The following is a 20,678-nucleotide window of genomic DNA, read 5'->3' as shown; positions in this document are numbered from 1 at the left end:
CAGTTTTGAGGACAGTGTGCCCTCTGCTAGCAGGCTTTATTCTTGCTTGTTCTAAATTTGAATTAGATACTCAATACATAAGTGCGCAAACACTAAATACATATAATAATAAATGCATAATTTAAACATAAATCAAAACCGAAACAAATCTATAAAAAAAAAAAAAACAGCCTGAGCCATATCTTCTTCTTTTTTTAATAAAAAAACAGCTTGAACCATATCGGGCAAAATTAACCACTGGGGTTTGCCCCAATAGCCACCCTTCCTACTTGGGAATGGGGAGGTGAGGAGTTCGAATCCTCACCTTCTCAAGAGAGCTAGGGTGGGAACGTGTAGTTTTAGATGTGGATTTCGACTTCCATGTCCTGTAAGAGGCAGGACAAAAGTCTGAGAGTGAGTTAAGAGTTAGAGTATGACAGACAAAAAAAAATATAAATAAAATATCGAGCAAAATTAATACAAGCGTCCTCGAGACAAGACTCCATGCATACGATTTGGGACTCCCAGCGCATGCTTTTTTTTTTATAAATATTACAAAGATAATCACAATGTACACTCTCGACTACTTATTTTTCAAAAACAAATAGTTATTAGATAATAAATAGGAAATGTAAAATTCGTCCATCTGTCAATCACAAGAAAGCGTTTTGTGTGAAGGACACATCCTCACATGATGTAACCAACCAATCATTAGTAAGATACATACATACACAGTGCCACAGAAGACGAAATTTATAGCACTCGGACTTGGTCGATTACGCTACATCATCTCTACCACGTGGTATATTTGTCACATAAAATATTTTTTCGTCTATTACAGATTAAAAACATAATAAATTAAACGATTCCACTTAATAAATTAATTTCACTAGTACTTTTGAAAAATTAGCCTACTAGAAAAATCAAAGCACATAAAAAGGGGGAAGTTACATAAATTTCTCTGAACTTTAGGCTTAATACAAGTTTAACCCTAAACATTCAAACATTACACATTATCCACCACCCCAAACTTTCATTTTGATACTATCGGTAACCCTCTGTTATATTTTTCACTCGACTTTTAGGGGGCAAATGTGTATATTCATCTCATTTAAATTTTACCATAAAAATGATAAAATGAAGAAAACGAAGAACATTGAATCTACTAAAATGTTAAAATTATAAAAATAAGTAATTTTAAAAAATTATTAAAATTTAATGAATATATTAATAGAGCCAGTGAGATATTTCAAGAAAAAGAAACACAATTAAGTAACAAGAAAAATGCCTCAATAACAAAAAGGACCAATTACAGAAATAACATACTTAATATGTACTTTTAAATGGATAATTAACGCAAAAAAATTGATCAATAGAAAAAAATTTAAAAATATCACTTGAAAAGATTTAAAAATATCACTTTTGGTTTATATTATTTGTTTCCTTTTATGAGTTAGAACAAACATTCCTTTATAATTTTACTCAAGTACTTTATTAATCAATCAGTTTTACATAAATTCACCCTTTAAATACACCTAGAATGTAACCCTTTTTTTTTTCATTTGACCTTTTATCGTTGAGGTCCGTTCTCTTATTATATAATTTGTGTTTATTCTTTTGCTTGAAATATCTTACTTAGTTCAATTAAAATGCCTACTATTTACCAATTTTTAATGTTATTATTGATAATTAGTATTTCTATTATTAGTATTTTAGTGAATATTTTTTTCTCTCATTTTCTATATTCCTTCACTATCTACATCAATTAAGGGTAAAAGAGAGATTTTAGTTAAAAAAAATGAGATGAAAATATACTCGTAACCCTTAGAACTCATGTGCATTAAACGTTCTAATAGAAAAAGATAATGGAGAGTTAATGACTGTAATAAAATGAAAGTCCTGAGGATTTTGTATAACAGTTGAAAGTCCGCGAGTCAACGTGTACTCCCCCCAAGGTTCAGGGTGTTTGTGTAATTTCCCCTAACGAAAACAAAAAATAAACATCTCATGGAAATTGGAATTACTTTTTAAGATCAAGAAAATTAAGGTTTGATTCAGTATTATAGTGGCGTATCTTCTTGTTTTTCTATGTTTTTAGTTTACTTGCTATGTCTCGGTTATTTGATATGCTCATGGGCACATTACCTACTAAATTTCTTTTCAGCTTACTATTAGTGTAACAAATATTTTGCATATTCACCGCTGAAAGGGTAACGTGTATTCTTAGAGATAGTTGTGTAACCGCATTCATCCATAGATCTTCATCCCACTATATTCGTAAAAAATATTTTACACTGCCAATGGACGCAATAATATTCTCTAGATAAAAAAGCTAAACTTTAGGTTGATTCAGTAATATCTAGTATAGTATCAACTAGCAGTGTCCACAAGATTGCGTGTATGTAAGAAATTGGAGAAAACTACCAAAAAAGTCCTCAACTAACCGTACTTTTGCCAATTCAGTCCTAAATATTTTAATCGTGACAATTGAGCCATAAACCTTTTCACGTTTTGCCAATTGAGTTTTTTTCTTTTCTTCTCTTTTCCTTCTTTAATTTTTTTTTTTACTATGGCCGGCAAGGTGAGAGCTGTGACGCCCTCGCCTACCACGGGTGAAGCAGCCTTGCCCAGATCTTGGTGAGGCTGGCCTCGCCTAGATTTGGGTGAGTGATGTGGGTGCGGGATAGGCGAATGTCGGTTTGAGTGATTATCAATGGTCTCGGAGTGTATGGGAATGGGTGTCGATGGATGAAGGGATAGAAGTAGGATAAAATATGACCAGAACCAAGGTATATAGGATCACAATGGAGATTGACAAAATTTACCACCAAAGCCTATAGAAAATCACTAGCCGAGGATACAGGACTTCAGGATAGGAGAAGCTCACCACCAAGGCCTACAAAACATCACCAGCCAAGGATACAGTGCTTATTTGGCTCACCACCGAGGAAGAATCCACCTTACAAGGATACAAATGCCGGGATAGGAGTTATCCACTCTCCAAGGATATTCGCTCACACGGAGGAAAATCTTATATATTCTTAATATTCAAAAATTGACTAACTTACATTTGAGAATTCGCCTTGTTATATAGAGAGATTACTTAGAAAATAGACTAAGCATTGAAGACACGGTAACTAACTAACATCAATGACTTGGGAACTAGAAAACACCATAAAGACCTACGAACTAGAAAATATTAAGACACCTAGAGACCTAAACTTTGACTCTTGAAACCTACAATACACTTAAGACTCACTAATGACACTTGAATAGACGTAAAGTAATTAAAATTACAGTCAAAATTCGTTCGTCATCTTGGGAGCCGAATAGTCATCGTAGGAAATCACTAAACAACGATAGAAATTGATGAGAATACCCTCCGGTCATTAGGTAGTCAAGGGAGTCTCGAAATCAACAACAAATTTGAGCATTGATGCCTGAATAGTCAATCGACAACTTGTCAACCGAATCGATAACTTTTCCGGTTAATCGACAACTATTCTTGCACATCGACATCTTCAACATGAATTGATTGACAAAGCCCGATGCTCCCGCGTCAGCAAGGCAGGGTGAGGGTCGCCCGCGGCCGACGAGGGCTTGGCAAGGGAGCAATGTGACGGTTGTGGGGAAAATTTCAGGTCCGACCAGTAAGTACTGGTCTCAACATAACCATCAAATCCCAGAAACAGGTTTTTGGATCCATCTCAGAGCCTCAGGCCGAGAGTTTTGTCCATCAAACCCAACAATCTCTCTGCATTTCCTCTATCCACAAATGGGTTTCAGAAATTCAATGGTGTCATCTCAAGAGCTGGTGAAATTTACCAGAAAAACGGGACCTTTCAAATCTGCAAGGCTAAGGCAGCAGCTGCAGTTGCTGATGGTCAGCCTGTTTTTGGTGAGCCAGAGAATCCCAAGTTTCTGGGCATAGAGCCTGAAACCTTCAAGAAGATTGCCCATCTAGGGTTGATGTTCTTTTGCATTCTCTTCAACTACACAATTCTCAGGGACACAAAGGATGTGTTGGTGGTGACTGCCAAGGGGAGCAGTGCAGAAATCATACCTTTCCTCAAGACTCGGGTGAATTTTCCCATCGCTGTCGGGTTCATGTTGTTGTACACCAAATTGGCTAATGTTCTTTCCAAGGAAGCCCTCTTTTATTCAGTGATTATCCATTTCATTGCCTTCTTTGGGGCATTTGGGTTTGTTCTATACCTCGCCGTCACTGGGCGAGCCAGCCTGGCAATGAGCAAGGCGAGGCTGACCTCACCTAGTGACGGCAAGGGCGAGGCTTGCCCTCGCCGGACCTCGGCAACCGGTTAGAGGAAGAAGGGAAGGAAAAAAAAGAAAGAGAAAAAAAAAAGGAGAAAGAAAATAAATAAATAAATAAAATATTATTTAAAAATGTCCACGTTAGTACCGGCTATACAACATAGGATAGTTGGTGTCCATGTCAGCGATTTCCGACCAAAAATGGTCGGATGGACTAAATTAGTACAAATGCAAAAGGTTTATGACTCAATTGGAAAAACAAAAAAGGCTAGAATTGAATTAACATAATTGCGTTAAGGACTTTTTTGGCAATTTTCCCTAAGAAATTGACATTTGAAATACTTAGAAAAATCATCTTATTACGACATATTTGAATCTCTAAATGATAAAATTACATTTTATAAATAAATCGTATAAATATTGTGGAAAGAGACAGATATTCTAAGATTTAAATTTTTTGTAGGAATGTCATTGTAAGATAGAAAAAATTCAAACGGAGAGAGAGAGAATGTTTAATTTACGCATTTGTTGATGGGTACAATATTAGTTAAGTAAACAATTGAGAATATTTAGAAAAGAAAAAAAAACTTATTGCGCATATATATATATATATATATATATATATATATATATATATATATATATATACATACATATATATATGTAATATATATATGTATGGTTATGGTATGGATGTTCAAAATTTACACATTGACAGTGGGTTTAATATTATTGACTTTTTTTTGTCGAAAGAAAATGTTTCATTCATATCTCAAGATCTCAGGATGATACATGAGAGATTCAAAACAAACAAATCTCAAACAGTAAAGTTGAACAATAAAGCACATATTGCCGTGATAAGCATACTCTCATCCCACAGTAATAGATCTGTCTCAGCATTAAAATAGAACGAATAGCGGTCGATCACCGAATCTTGTATCATCATAAGTGATGAATACACACCGTAATCTTCTTCTCCAATAGCTACGGCGTGCCTGGTGGGTGGTGCATGCTTAGGTTAGCTTTCTCAACACCATCACCATACGGAGACACCAAAAATAGGTTAAACAAGCTCCCAAATCTAGATCTAGATTGCGAAAGATTGAATGAGCATAGAAACGCTTCTAAGGAACTCCCAGATCTAAATCTAGATTGGGAGAGAAGAGCTCCAGATTTAAATCTAGATCGGAAGATGAGAGATTTCAAAACTTGAAGAAGTCGTATAATCGCTTCCAATGCCATATGAACTCATCATATTCCTCCTCGATTCTATCAGACTTCTTAGTTTGGAGGATATGAAGTAGAGGGTTGATTCCTAACAATGGATGCAGAAAATAAGCCCAACGAGCAAAAAAAAAAAGCATCAACTACGAGCAAAGAATAAAAACTAAATAAAAACAATAAAATCCTCCGAGATCATATGGGAAGAGAAAATCTCAATTCGAGTTGAGAAGATGGAACCTCCCTCAACCGAGAGTTATTTCTCAATCGAAGGAGCTTGGAGTCGAAGAGATAAAAAAGGAACTAGTGAGAGGTGAGTGAGAAGAGAAAGCGCATGAGGAAATTTTATATATATGCCCTTTTTACTTATGTCGTCCCCCTTCACCTAGGCTTGTTTGATCGTTTGGAGTGATTTTTACTTCAATTTTGAACTTATTTTAGTCTTTTTCTTAGTCAATTGATGATATAACCTGTCAAAAATCATTTATATGCCCAAAATATGATTGCTTGTATTTCGTATTGACAGAAATTAAATATAATATTATTATAATTTCTGATTAGATAGCATAAATGTGTAACAAAATTCAATTATAAGATACGCTATTACTATAATATATTTTAATTTAAATAGTAACATGATAAAATGTGATTTTCATAAACTCATGATGATTTTTTTTCAAGCTAAAGTCGAACCTTTTTTAAGTAACTTAAATGACGAGATATACATGTTTATTTCCCAAACCATATTATTACTGCCCAGTATATTACCAACAAAGGTCAAAATACAGCTGTCAAGTAATTTCCTAAACATATTACTTTCTGATATTAAATTTGCATCTTTCGTTTTACAACTATTTAAATTTCTTTCCTAATTAGTCCACATTTTATAACAATTTTTCTATCTCCACACATAAATCTAACTATCCTCAACATATGTACGTGTTTGCTCTTTTTCTAATATAATGACTAGGAGGTATTCGTCATTGAAGACAAAATATATCCATAGTACTCCTCTCTGATCGTTCTCTCTATATATAGGTCAAGTTGATGGAGATATTCAACACCAAAATGGGGCGACAAAAGTTGACGAGACATTAGCACTCAGCAGATCCAAGAAAATTTAAAGTTGTTCTCTTTCTGCATGAAAAGCCACTCTCGCACGATCCGCTGGCCCCACTGGGTTGAAAGAGAGGAAGAAATATTCCGCCTATGCCTACTTTCAGCTCAACTAGACTCAATCCACCATTATTAAAGCAAAACTTAGCTCTAGGAAGAGAAAGGATCTCACCTTTCATTTACGTACCACTCTCCTTGTTTTAAAAAGGGTATTATTAATGTGTGCCTCACTTATTTATCACAAGTATACTCGTTGTATTTGAAAATGACAAAATTTTCTTAATGAGCTACTTAGTAAGTGCAGAAATTTTAGACAGTTATAGTAAGACACATATGTACTCCTAGGTAGTTGAAACTGAGGGAGTATGGCAAAGCAAAATCCACGAATTGATGGGCAAGGAATTTAAGAAAAGTTATCGAGAAATAGTAAGTTCCACACTTGACTCATCACATCCAACATAAAATCAATATATATATTCTTGTATCTTTCACGCACTTTTATAAGTGCTACCCAAACAACTATTTTTCCCACTTATCCCAAATTCCAAAGTAAGATTCGACCAAGCAACAAATTCCAAAGTAAGAAATGCTCGGACAGGAACCTCTGCACTCATGGGTTTTAGTTTCTTATGCAGAACAAATCAGGAGGAATCAAGAAAAGTTGTGCTTTCCATGATCCGGCTAACAATGACAATATGAAATTTTCTCATACGACTTTTTTTCTCCAAAAAGCACCCATTTTCAAAAAGGAGAGATCTGAATACTCTCGGAACAGAATTGATATGCAATATTGGTTCCATTGAAAAGATTGAAACAAACATTCAAAATTAAGGATTGATCTCAATTCGAACAAATATAATAGTGTGAATTAAATATTTATGATGTATATTGTATGACTTATTTATTTTCCAATATATATTTTACTTTGGCGTTAAAAAAAATAAAAAATTACACGAGCCTCTTCATATACCATTCACTAGAGAAAGTGGTAGTTATATCTTAGCGTAATCATATGCCACCATGGCATCCCTATCCCATGAATTGTCTTATTCAATCTTTCGATTGTACTTACCATAACTGTAAGAGTAGATTTGGGAATATAGTTGTGAATGGTTTATAAATATGTACATTTAGAATACAAAAAAAGTGAATCGGTTCACAGAGGGATCTTTCATTTTGTGTCCTTTCTCATGGTATCAGAGCAATTATCGATCCCGATGTAGTTTCTTCTTCATGGCCGATCAAGACACTTCCACTATCTCTCCCAAGATCAATGTAACTTCTCCATATTTTCTTCACTCAAGTGACCATCCGAATACCCCTCTAGTCTCTCCTCATTTAGATGGAGACAATTATCCAACATGGCATCATGCCATGCTCATAGCCCTTGAGGCGAAAAATTAATTGTGCTTTGTTGATAGGTATTACATTTTTTATCTCCTCACCAAAAAGCTATTTGTGAGTCAAGATGTTAAGTTTCACGAAGCAATTTTTCCTTACTCGAAACTGCCCAACCCTACATTGTTAGGGTCGCTTGTATTACCGTTACCTTTCACACAATGTGACGAGATAACCCAACCCCACCTACAAACCCCACACCACCACACCCAATCGCCACACCACCACAAACACCCGTACCACCATCACCTGAACAATTCACCAGACCCAACGGATACGTCGACCTCCCGATTACCTCCAGGACTATTGTTGTTTGCTTACTCAAACGCTAAGTTCCGCCGAAGATAATGGTCCAAGTATCTTTTACCCCATGTCTAATTTTCTCCAATGTACTCATTTTAAACCACCCCATTTGGCATTTCTTACTTCTTTGTTTACTACCACTGATCCATCCACTTTATTGAGGCAATACGGCATCAGGAATGGAGAGACGCCATGCAAGCTGAGATCAAAGCTCTTTCTCAGAATCACACATGGTCCCTCGTATCACTTCCACATGTTGTCAAATTGGTTGTGGTTCATGTACTATTGGTCGTTGCCACAACTAAGGGATGGCCTCCTGAACAAATGGACGTTAACAAGATCTTCATACATGGCAACTTGGATAGGGAAGTCTACATGAAACCTCCCTCTGGTTTTCGACGTAAGGGGGAGAATCTTGTGTGCCAATTTCACAAATCTCTATATGGCTTGAAATAAGCATCTCGTCAATGGTATTCCAAGTTTTCTACTGTCTTATGTGACTTCGGTTTCACTCATTCTCGAGCCTATCATTCCTTCTTTGTCTTACACAATGGCAGTGACTCTGTCTTTGTGGTACTATATGTCAATGATCTAGTCATTACTAGTACTAATGCTTCTTTGATCGATTCAGTGAAGACTATGTTGCACAATCAGTTTCACATTAAGGACCTCGCGCCTCTATAATATTTTTTGGCTATTGAGGTGGCTCGGTACCGCTCTGGTCTTTATTTATGCCAGCGAAAATATATCTTGGCTATTCTAGAAGATTGTGGTTTTAGTGTAGCCCGGCCAACTAATACTCCCATGGAACAGAATATAAAATTCAGCATTGATACAGGCACTCTATTGGAGGATCCGTCTCTCTATCGACGCTTGATTGGCTAGTTCATTTATTTGACTGGTACTAAACCAGACATTGCTCATAGTGTCAACATTCTAAGTCAACTTATGCATGCACCACGCTAGCCACATTTGGATGCAGCACGCCATCTCCTACGGTATCTGAAGGCTACTATAGGCTAAGGGCTCTTTTACCAAACTAAAAATGAACTCCAACTCACGGCTTATTGTGACTCAGATTGGGTTAGTTGCCCCATGACTCGTCGTTCAACAATTGGGTATTGCATTTTATTGGGTGATAGCCCCATTTCTGGAAAACCAAGAAATAAAGCACGGTCTCACGCTCTTCTGCTGAAGCAGAATATCGTGCAATGGCAATAACTACATGCGAAATTACCCGGTTATTATACCTCTTACGAGACATTGCGATGCCTCTGTAAGCCCCGGTTCCTTACACTGTGATAACCAAGCTGCACTCCACATTGCTGCCCAACCCAGTTTTTCACGAGCTAACAAAACACATTATTGCTATCTTGTTCATGAAAAGATATAAGCCGGCCTCATTGCTCCATTGAAGATTGGTACATAGTCACAATTAGCTGACGCATTTACCGAACCAACAGGCCGAGATCAGTACATGCGGCTACTTTCGAAAGTTGGGCGTCTGTAACCTACACATGCCAACTTGAGGATGAGTCTTAGCGTAATCATGTGCCACCATGGCATCCTTATCCCATTAATTATTTTATTCAATCTTTCAGTTGTACTTACCATAACTGTAGGAGTAGATTTAGGAAATATAGTTGTGAATGGTGTACCAAAATGTACATTGAGAACACAAGAAAAGTGAATCAGTTCACAATGGGATCTTCCATTTTGTGTCCTTTCTCGTTATAATCTTCAAATTAAGATGGAGGAGACGGGTTGTGTAATTTATACTCACGGTGTATGCTCTATTTTTCCTTTTACTTGATTCACATATATGTCTATGTTTGGAAAAGCTAAATTTATGCATTTTACTATATTTTTTAGCATGCAATTTTCTTGTCTTGATAATTATGCACAAGACAAGGTTCCGTTTGTTTCGTGGAAAAAGGATGATTTGAAAAATATTTTCCTAAAAATGATCACTTTTGTCGCTTAAAATAACTAGTCAATGGAAAATATTTTCATTGTCGACAACAATTTATGTCTAAATATTTTCATGGATGATGAAAATATTTTTTATTTATTTATTTTTGTAAGCGATACAAGCGATTATTATTAGGAAAATGTTTTCCAATTCATCCATATTTAGCGAAACAAATGGAACCTTAACTTTTTATTTTTTATTCGAGACTTCTGCTTACACCGAACACGCTCTACTTCTCCTCATCACATAGATGTTTCCTCCTCTTCTTAACAGTTAACAAGTATTTGTCCAAGAAATCTTTTCACAAGAGAAGCACGCGGGCTTTGCTTATAAATTCAAATAATGAACCCATTCCAAATGAAATACACGTGATGATTATCATGCACCTAAGCACCCTTTACTTCTTTGACTTCTTTAATAAGTTAAAGAACATACATCTGTTGTAATTTGAGTTCTCGAGAAACTTTAAGTGATTTGAAGTCACTCAAATGTGGATTTTTGCTCCTTTTTACTACTTGAAAGGTCCCCGCAAAAGCAGCCTTCAATTCTTACCAAACGCATATCCCAACAAAGAGGCTGCATTGCCGTCTCTTTTCGACAAAAAGTACTTTATACCGCATCACTCATGACATTGATAGACATGCTGACGTAATATTAGAGGTGGCAAAATGGGTCTAGAATCCATATTTTAACTCATATTAAATAATGCATGTCATAAATGGGTTGTCTTAAGTTTTAAAAACAGGCTCAAACAAGTTATAAATGGGTCACTTAACAACTTAAATGGGTTGATAACTAACCAAGTTCTGATCCATATGAAAAATAGAAAACAAACCCATTTCTAAACCATATCAAGTAGAGTTGGAGATGTCAAGCCAATTTCTATAATTTTTTTTATTTTATTTATTTTTCTTTTTTATTTTGTTTCTATCTTTTCCTCTCTTTTTTTCTTCTCAGTCTGGCAAGGGTGGTCAGCCAACTCTCTCCGGTCACAAGTGAGGGTCAACCCGACCACAGGTGAGGGCCGGCAACCCTTGCCTACAGCCAGTGAGGGCTTCGCGACCCTCGCCCACGACCAATGAGGGCCTCGCAACCCTCGCCCAGTGGCTAGCGTAGGTCGTCGACCCTTGCCCAGTGGTCGACGAGGGTCAGCCAGAGACCCTTGCCGGACTTAGAAGAAAAAGAAAAGAAAAATATAAAATTCAAAAATATAAAATTTTCAAATTTTCAAATTTTTTAAAGAAAATTGTCAATTAGATTTGTATTGCATGAAAGTGTTTTGGCAATACAATTTAAAATAAAAAATCATACGAAACAAGCTTTCCTAAATTGGGTTAAATATGGAAGTGTTTTAGCAATATGAGTCGGGTCGAATATGGATTGGGTCAAGTATGAGTCGAGAAATTTACATTGCAATAAAAGGGTCATAAACGGGTTAAATGGGTTGATTTGGATCTGATCATTTATGACCCAATCCACCTGTTTGATAGATCTACGCATGACATTATAATTTTTATTACATGTCCAAAAAATTACTGCAAATAAACTCACACGCTGGTTCGCATGATATTATATCAATATGTCGCGTGATGCGACTATCTCATCTACTTTGATGCCCGTCTATGCTGGACTTATAAATGCTCTGAACATCCTTATGATAAGAACAAGCTTATTGAAAGAAATAGAGAAAGAAAGCATCGCAGAAGCATATAGCACAGTCCATCAAACATAGAAAAAAACTCGGATCTCTGATAAAAGTACTTCATGGGGAAGAAGGAAATGGACACCAAGAAACCATATGCGGTGGTTGTGATTGTCCAAGCGATCTACGCGGGCATGTTCTTGCTCTCAAAAGCCGCGTTCGACAGCGGCATGAACAACTTCGTCTTCGTCTTCTACAGACAGGCTGCTGCCACGATTTTCTTGGCCCCTCTTGCCTTCTATTTCGAATGGTAAAGATAATAACTTAGCAGACTCTGTTCTTCTTCTTTCTCAATTATGATGTCTAAAATTCATCACCCAAGATTTTGGCTACTTTCCTGATTTGGTTTCTTGATCCCAGGAAAACTGCTCCTTCCTTATCTTTTGCGACTTTATGCAAGATATTTCTAATATCCTTATTGGGGTGAGTATTGCGAATCTCTATTTGACTGACTTAAGAACGTAATAATATGCAATGTCATGGACTACAAAAGAAAGGAATAATCTCTCTGTTATTCCACAAATGTAATATAGTGAGTCCGTTGGAGCTTTCTTGAGAATTTCAGGATCACAGCGTGCTTGGATATCTATGGCGTAGCCCTCGTGTACACATCAGCAACTTTGGCGGCTGCGACCACAAACTGTTTGCCTGTCATAACCTTCTTCTTGGCAGTTTTGCTCAGGTGAAACTTTTATTTTGTGAGCTTTATTTATGCATATATAACGGAGGTATTAATAAGATGACTATAACACTGATGAAGCCTCTTCTTTCCCTTTTCTTTCTTTTTCTTTATCCATTTGGTGTTTTTGGGGGATGAGAGAAGACACGAAGGAAATATTATTATAATTAGTTAATGAAAAGCGAGAGAGGAATAATCTCTTGCAAACTTATATTGGACCTAAAATTATTTGCAAAATCTTAGCTTGATTAAACTCCAGTGAAGTCTTGGCCTCAAAAACCTGAGTTGAACTTAAACAATGAAGTATTTGACATGATATAGCTCAAGCCGACTAGCACAAAGCACGTGAATATCTCAGTTTGAGTAGCTCAATTATTGCTCGAACTTAAATTTCTGACAACTCCAGTCTGATATATGGGTATGTACCAACTTGTGTTTTATATGTTTGTAGGCAGGCAAATCAACTCAAGGTGTATGAATTGTGTATACATCTTAGATAAGACTATAGAGTCCTTAGAATCGACCATTATGAAACTCGAAATTAGGTTCAATTGATAGTCGTGCGACTTGGACACAGTCAGAGCCATATGCATGAGTGAGTTGTCTCGAAGTTAAAGTTCACAGTATAGTTCTTTTATGGAGGATCATGTACACCTGAAGCGACTTCTTCTTGCGGGTTCGATTGAGCAATCACAGAATATGCGAAAAATGAATTGATCATGCCTGTCTATCTGCATGACAAATCGTACTGTCTGGTGGGAAAAGTCAACATGATTTAGCATTTATTGCTTCCATTTTTTAGGTGAATACGTCATCTTCCATTCCCTCAGATGTTACATCCATTTGCTTTTCTAACTTATCATACCACCTTCGGTATGGTTGTTATGTGTGTGTGTGTGTGTGTGTGTGTGTGTGTGAGAGAGAGAGAGAGAGAGAGAGAGAGAGTAACTTAGATTGAATGGACTTGGTGTTTGGTTTGGCAGATTATCACATGCGTTCGACCATGAATCAAACTTTTGCACCCTCCTTTACTTCCTCAAGGACTCATTTGGTGTGAAAGAAGATTCGAAACAACTCAAGCCACTTTTAAGGCCTTTATGCCAGACTTTCCCCTCCACACAGGGAGAGATGCTCTTGCAAAGAAATACCTCGACTTTACTTGATAGAACATCATGACCTAGGTTTGCTATACTTTCTTGAGAGAGAGAACGCTTTGCGCGAAGCTTTATCATTTGTTAGTCTTTTTTTTTTTGTCAGATATTTGTTTGAGTCTAGCAAGTCACTTTACAAAAAATTTTGACAACAGATATTAAAGGACTCGCCGTTTTCATGTATGTGCATGCATGAAATCTTACTAGTGAACTGCAACACGATTAGAAAATCTGCGGCCATGGTCACTTCTGTTCTCCTAACATGAAAGGAACCGATGATATAACCTCATAGGCACAAAAACTCTAGATTGATGCGAACTCTCCTTTATTTTCACATCAAGTGAGGTATGGGAATTGTGCAAAGCAATAATGAAGCTCTACACTTCTTTATTATCTAGATCAGACCCTCACCACTATCTCATCGACCTATTTGGGCTACTACTGTAATCCCTTGATCCCTTGAGCCCAATCATTCCTTTGCCAAAATGGTATAGTATTTGAGTCTTTTCATTTAGTCTAATCAATGATGTCGGATGCCTTGTCTCTGTTTAAGGAGGTCCTCAATGGAGCAACAGTATTATCAATATGCTCATTGACAAGTGAACCTCTAAAGTCCTCCGTCCCACAATGCCATCACATGTGTTATATCTTGTCGACCCCAATAAGACCCATACTTAAAAAGGAATGATTGTTTTGTTCATATTCCAAGCAACAGTTGTATTTATTAGATTTTGTAATCGAATGAAACATAAGGTTAAAGAGTCCGAACAATACAAAAAAAGGACACGTCTTACTCACGTGACCAATGACGCCTTCTGCACATGGAAATTTTAGGTTCCGTTTATCTCGCGAAAAATATTTTCCTCATTTTTCAGTGTTTGGATCGCTTAGGAAAATGAGTCAACGGAAAATCTATACTTCAACTTAGGAAAATGATTTCCTCTTTAACAAACCGGAAATCACTAAAATATGACTAGAATTTGGCGGATCTCCCATGCCCGAGCCTGGGTCTATCGAGGCCGAAACTCGGGATCCCGATGACTGCGTCGGGTTCATTAAGGTCGGGCCCGAGAGCCCAGCGCTCACACCTCGGTCCATCAAGGCCGAGCCCGGGAACCCGACACCTACACCAGTTCCTACAGAGCTAGGCCCAAGCAAGTCTCCGTCGAGGTTGGGCCTGGGACCCCTCAGTGCCCGTGCTCAAGTCATCGACGCCGGCGCCCAAGTCCATCAAGGCTGAGCTCGAAACCCCAGTGCTCGCACCCAAGTCCATCGAGATCGAGCCTAGGTCCATCGAGGCCGAGCCTAAGACCCCGGTGCCTGGCCCAAGCCTAACCTTGATGGATGCCAGTGGCCCAAGCACGAACACCGGGGTCCCGCACTTGGCCTTTGTTGACCCAAGCCCAGCCTCGATGGACTCGAGCTCTGGTGCCAAGGATCCGGGCAGGGGAACCAAATCCTCGACCCCGGCCTTTGTGGACTCGAGCCGGGGCGCCAAGGAGCCGAGTTCTCAGGCCCGGCTTTTGTGGACTCGGGATTGGTGCCCATGCTCATGCCCAAGACCTAGGTAGCCATGCCCAGGTCCCCGACGCCCGAGTCAAGTTCCATCGAGGCTGGACCTAGGACCCTAGTGCCCGTACCTGGTTTTTTGGCTATTCATGCACAGTCACTAGCACCCGAATAATGTAGGACTACTTAGGAAAATCAAATCATATTTTCCTTACCAAACGATAGAAAATATTTTCCATTTCATTTTTAGGTTTCAATCAAACACAGGAAAATATTGTAATTTTCTGGAAAACATATTTTCAGAAATGTCGCATTTTTCACAAAAGAAACGGAGCTTCAAAAGCAATGTTTTTTCAGGATGGAAAAGTTGAGATTGAGGACAACCCCAGGGTTGGCAAAGCTTGCGGGTGTGATTGTGTGCTTGGGAGGAGCAGCGACCTTGGCCTTTTACAAGGGTCCACACATCAAACTCTGGTGCCATCATATTTTGCTTCATGGGCATCACAACATAAATAGACCATCGCATCCTTCTTCGGGCATGATTTGGGTCAAGGGTTGCTTCCTCATGCTCTCTTCCAATTTCTGCTGGTCTTTGTGGCTTGTTTTGCAGGTACAGAAAACCCCATAACATCTTCATCAAGCATACACACGTGATACCGTCTTTGCATGTTCCCGGTGGAGTTGCTTAGGACCCAGTTATTGACCTTGCGATTGCATAAGGAGTGACTTTTGGATTGATGACTCACATATGCCTTTTTTAGGGACGGATAATAAAGAGTTACCCCTCGAAGCTGATGCTCACAACGCTGCAATGTTTCATGAGCTCAATCCAATCGCTTGTCATTGCCATTCCTTTGGTGAGAGACCCTACTCAATGGAAACTGGATTGGAACATCCGCCTCCTCGCCGTGGCTTATTGTGTGAGCTCACTAATCTTTTCTATCAATTGCTCCATACATAGCCCCATAGATTATTTCTCCAGATGAATTTGTTTGCTATTTGATATGACAAACAGGGAATGGTGGTAACTGGGCTGACATACTATCTACAAGCTTGGGTAATTGAGAAAAGGGGGCCAGTTTTCCTAGCCATGTCCACACCGCTGGCTCTCATCATCACGATTCTCTTTTCTGCATTTGTTCTGTGTGAGAAACTCACTTTTGGAAGGTACTAACATTACCATTCAATTCATCAATTCAAATTATTTTCTTCTTTTTGTGGAATTCCTTGGTGACTGTTATTAATGTGCCAAATGTGTGGGCTTTCTTTCAGTATTCTTGGTGGTGTTTTGCTAGTTGGAGGACTGTACAGCGTTTTGTGGGGGAAAAGCAGGGAACAAATGCTGGACCAGGGAAATTGCAAGCCTCCTGAGGTCGATCAAGAATGCTCAGAATTCAAACAAGAGGAGGCTTCTCATAAATCACCAGACATACTTGTCTAAATCTCTCATTCTGGGACAAAAAAAGTTCCCAATTAGGCAGAGATTATAGTTAAGGTAGTCTGATTATTGCAATAAAAATACAGTTGAGATTCACAGTTTTGAGGAAAGTGTGCCCTCTGCTAGCAGGCTTTATTCTTGCTTGTTCTAAATTTGAATTAGATACTCAATACATAAGTGCGCAAACACTAAATGCAAATAATAATAAATGCGTAATTTAAACATAAATCGAAACCGAAACAAATCTATAAAAAAACAGCCTCAGCCACATCGGGCAAAATTAATACAAGCCTCCTCGAGACAGGACTCTATGCATACAATTTGGGAATCCCAGTGCATGTTTTATTTTATAAATATTACAAAGATAATCACAATGTACACCCTCGACTACTTATTTTCCAAAAAAAAAATGGTTATTAGATAATAAATAGGAAATGTAAAATTGGTCCAATCTGTCTATCTCAATAAAGTGTCATGTGTGAAGGATACATTCTCTCGTGATGTAACCGATCAATCATTAGTAAAATACATACATACACAATGCCACGTAAGACGAAATTCATAGCACTCCGGCTTGGTCTATCACGCTACACCATCTCCACCACGTGGTATATTTATCACATAAAATATTTTCTCGTCTATACAGATTAACATAATAAATTAAACGATTCCACTTAATAAATTAATTTGACTAGTACTTTTGAAATATAATCCTACTAAAAAAATCAAAGCACATAAAAAGGGGAAAGTTGCATAAATTTCTCCGAACTTTAGGCTTAATAGAAGTTTGACCCTAAACATTTAAACAGTACACATTATCCCCCGCCCCAAATTTTCATTTTGATACTGCTGTTAACCCGCTGTTATATTTTCCACTCGACTTTTAGGGGGTAAATATGTATTTGCATCTCATTTTTTTATGAAGCTATGTCAAGTTGAAGGATGACAATTGGAAAATTAAACTATGTACTGACAATTGGTGGGTAGTCTTATCTACCTAACTAACACAGCCTGACATTTGTTATGGGAGTAGGGAGTCGGTTCATGGAGAGACCATGAGAGACTCACTTGGATGCAGTTAGATGTACGCTAAGGTATGCAAAGGTACATTTGATTTTGGGCTTTTGTATAAGAAAGAAACATTGTATGAGGTAGTAGGGTTTTATGATGCTAACTTTGCTGGAGATCGTGACATGAGGCGAATAACTACCAGGTAAATATTTAGTCTTGGATCAGTAGTGGTGTCATGATATAGTAAAAGATAGCCAATTGTGTCAGTAGAAACTGAGTAATGGCAGCTAAAGAGGGTACATGGCTAGGAAGCTAAGAATAGAGAAGTAGTAATGGTAGCTCAACAGAGTACATGGCAAGTACAGTTACTAGAGGAATTCCATCAACCGGTCGACTACCCGACATGGCTATATTTTGACAATCTGCCAGCCATAAGCTTGGGAAGAATCCTATGTTCCATGCAAGGACTAAGCATGTAAAAGTGTCACTTCTTACGAGAGGAAGTATCACTGGAGAAGATAAAGATGGGATACGCCAAGACAAGTGATCAAGTTGCACACCAAAGGACTTGGAGCTGCTAAGTTCGAAAAGTTTCGAAGGCAACTTGGTATAATTGCAAGGTCTACGCTAAGAGAGAGTAGCCAAGGAGGGGGAGTATTGAAGAAGCGCCGCCTCTCTCTCTCTCCCCTTTTCTCGTTTTTCTTTTCTCTCAGGATTTTTCCTCCCTTTCTAGAAGCCACCTTTTCCAGATTTTTCCTACCAACTTGAGCAAGTTGGAAAGTTGACAACTTGCTAAAGAAGAGTGTGGAGACTTCCTCCACCGACGTAGCACCAGTATAAATAGGCAAGACCCCCTTCCAATTTTATTTAGTAAGACTGAAGCAAACATATGGTGTGAGCATTAGGTCTCCAAGTGTGAGAAGTGAATTAAATGTGAGGTTTGCGTGGGAGTGAGTGTAAAATAACTATGTATCTGAAGCAAATGTTGTGAGATAAGAATACCGTACGTGCCACAATTTTCGTACAACACTTACTTGAGTGTTATAACAAAAATTTCGATCACCTGAGTGTCATAATTAATGTACTGCGCTCACTTAAGGGCCATAGCTATTTATCCGATCACTTGAGTGTCATTTAACTTTTCAATTAATCACTTGAGTGACATAACTTTTTATAAACGTTCACCATAAGTGCCATGCCATGTCAGATTTTCGGCACTTGAGTGAACATTTTTAAAAATATTTGGCACTTAAGTGATTGATTGAAAGTTGTGACACTCAAGTGAATATTTTTTAAGAAGTCGTGGCACTTAAGTGAGCGCCGTGTCTGAACAAAAAAAAATAAATGCTGTACGAAAGTTATGACACTTGTAGTGTTATTATCTCCAAATATTTTATATAAATAGTAAAGCTATTTTTTAATTGCTATTTTGAAGAATAGCAAGTGCGGGGCTCACTCAACAGCACATGGCTTCTCACCTAAAATTAAGATCTTAGATTCTATGTTTGTTTCTACTCTGTATGACCTCTTGGGCCAGAAACAAAAGGAAGTAGCTTTTGTATGAATTCCCAAGTGCATAAATGTGCGGGACCTAATATATCGAATGACTGCCAAAACAGAAACACGTTGATTATTTAACTTAATGAATTTTTTCCTATATAATACGGCAAACAGTGAACAGTGGTAACTAGGCTGACATTTTATGGGAAAATTGTCCAAAAAGTCCTAAAACTATCGCACTTTTGCTAATTTAGTCATAAACCTTTCAATTTTACCAATTAAATCCTAAACATTTTCACATTTGCTATTTAAGTCCTTTCTGTTAATTTTTTGCCAGAATTCTCTAACGTGGACACCAACCGTCCTACGTGGCACAACTGGCGGTGACGTGGACAAATTTTATTGATTTTTTAATACTTTTTCAAATTATTTTAATTATTTTTATATTTTTTATTTCTTTTTCCTTATCTTTTTCTTTTTTTTTCGCTCTTCTTCCTTTGCTAGTTGTCCAGCCTCAGAGATGGCCTGCAACCGGCTAGAGGCTACGACCGGCAAGGGTCGACCTCGCCAGCCTCAGGCGAGGGATGACCTTGTGGGCCTTGGGGAGATCGACCCTCGCCAGAAGCTGGCGAGGGTCGCCCTTGCCGAAGGCTAGTGAGGGCAAGGTCAACCTCGCCTGAAGCAAGCCAAGGGTGACCTCACCGGCCACAAGCGAGGCTCGCCCTCGACAGATCCGGCGAGAGCAAGTCTTGACCAAGGCCAATGAGGTCGTCTTCGCTAGATCCCTACGAGGGCGACCTCCTCACCAGTCATAGCCTTTGGCTGGTAGCTGGGTGACCGGCAAAGGAAGAAGAGGGAAAAAAAGAAATAAATAATAAATAATAATTTTAAAAAATTAAAAATTCAAAAAAATATTAATAAATTTTATCTACGTCAGCGTCTGCCGTGCCACATAGGACGGCTAGAGTTCACGTCAACGAATTCCGGCCAAATGGACTCAATTGAAAAAAAGGTGAAAAAGTATAGACTCAATTGGAAAATTTGAAAGATTTAGGACTGAATTGGCAAAAGTGCAATAGGTTTATGACTTTTTGGACAATTTTACCGACATTTTATCTACAACTTGGGTCATTGAGAAAAGGGGGCCAGTTTTCCTAGCCATGTCCACGCCACTGGCTCTCGTTATCACCATTCTCTTTTCTTCATTTCTCCTGTGTGAGATCATCACTTTTGGAAGGTAGTAACTAACGTTATCATTCATATTCATCCATTCAAATTAGTTTCTTTTTTTGTGGAATCCATTGATGATTGTGATTCGTGTCCCAAATATGTGGGCTTCTTTCTTCAGTATTCTTGGTGGGGTTTTGCAAGTTGGAGGGCTCTGTAGTGTTTTGTGAAGGAAAAGCAGGGAACAAAGCCTGGATCAG

At 38.1% G+C, this 20,678-nt stretch overlaps 1 protein-coding gene across 1 annotated transcript; it reads left to right on the top strand.

Annotated features, from left to right (window-relative positions):
* Positions 1-12,025: 12,025 nt before the first annotated feature.
* LOC115681994 (WAT1-related protein At5g64700-like) lies at positions 12,026-16,815 on the top strand. The gene is made up of 7 exons (XM_030606106.2): positions 12,026-12,213; positions 12,324-12,386; positions 12,529-12,645; positions 15,660-15,912; positions 16,064-16,222; positions 16,318-16,469; positions 16,575-16,815. Exons 1-7 carry the CDS (start codon positions 12,026-12,028, stop codon positions 16,741-16,743), a joined length of 1,101 nt encoding a protein of 366 aa, XP_030461966.1. The 3' UTR covers positions 16,744-16,815.
* Positions 16,816-20,678: the final 3,863 nt, after the last annotated feature.

Source organism: Syzygium oleosum, unplaced genomic scaffold, assembly GCF_021117445.2.
Source record: "Syzygium oleosum isolate NSW1041296 unplaced genomic scaffold, Sole_v2.1 Sole_v2.26, whole genome shotgun sequence".
NCBI lineage: Eukaryota > Viridiplantae > Streptophyta > Magnoliopsida > Myrtales > Myrtaceae > Syzygium > Syzygium oleosum.
Note: the sequence above shows the minus strand (reverse complement) of the source record. Positions and strands in the feature narration are given on the sequence as shown.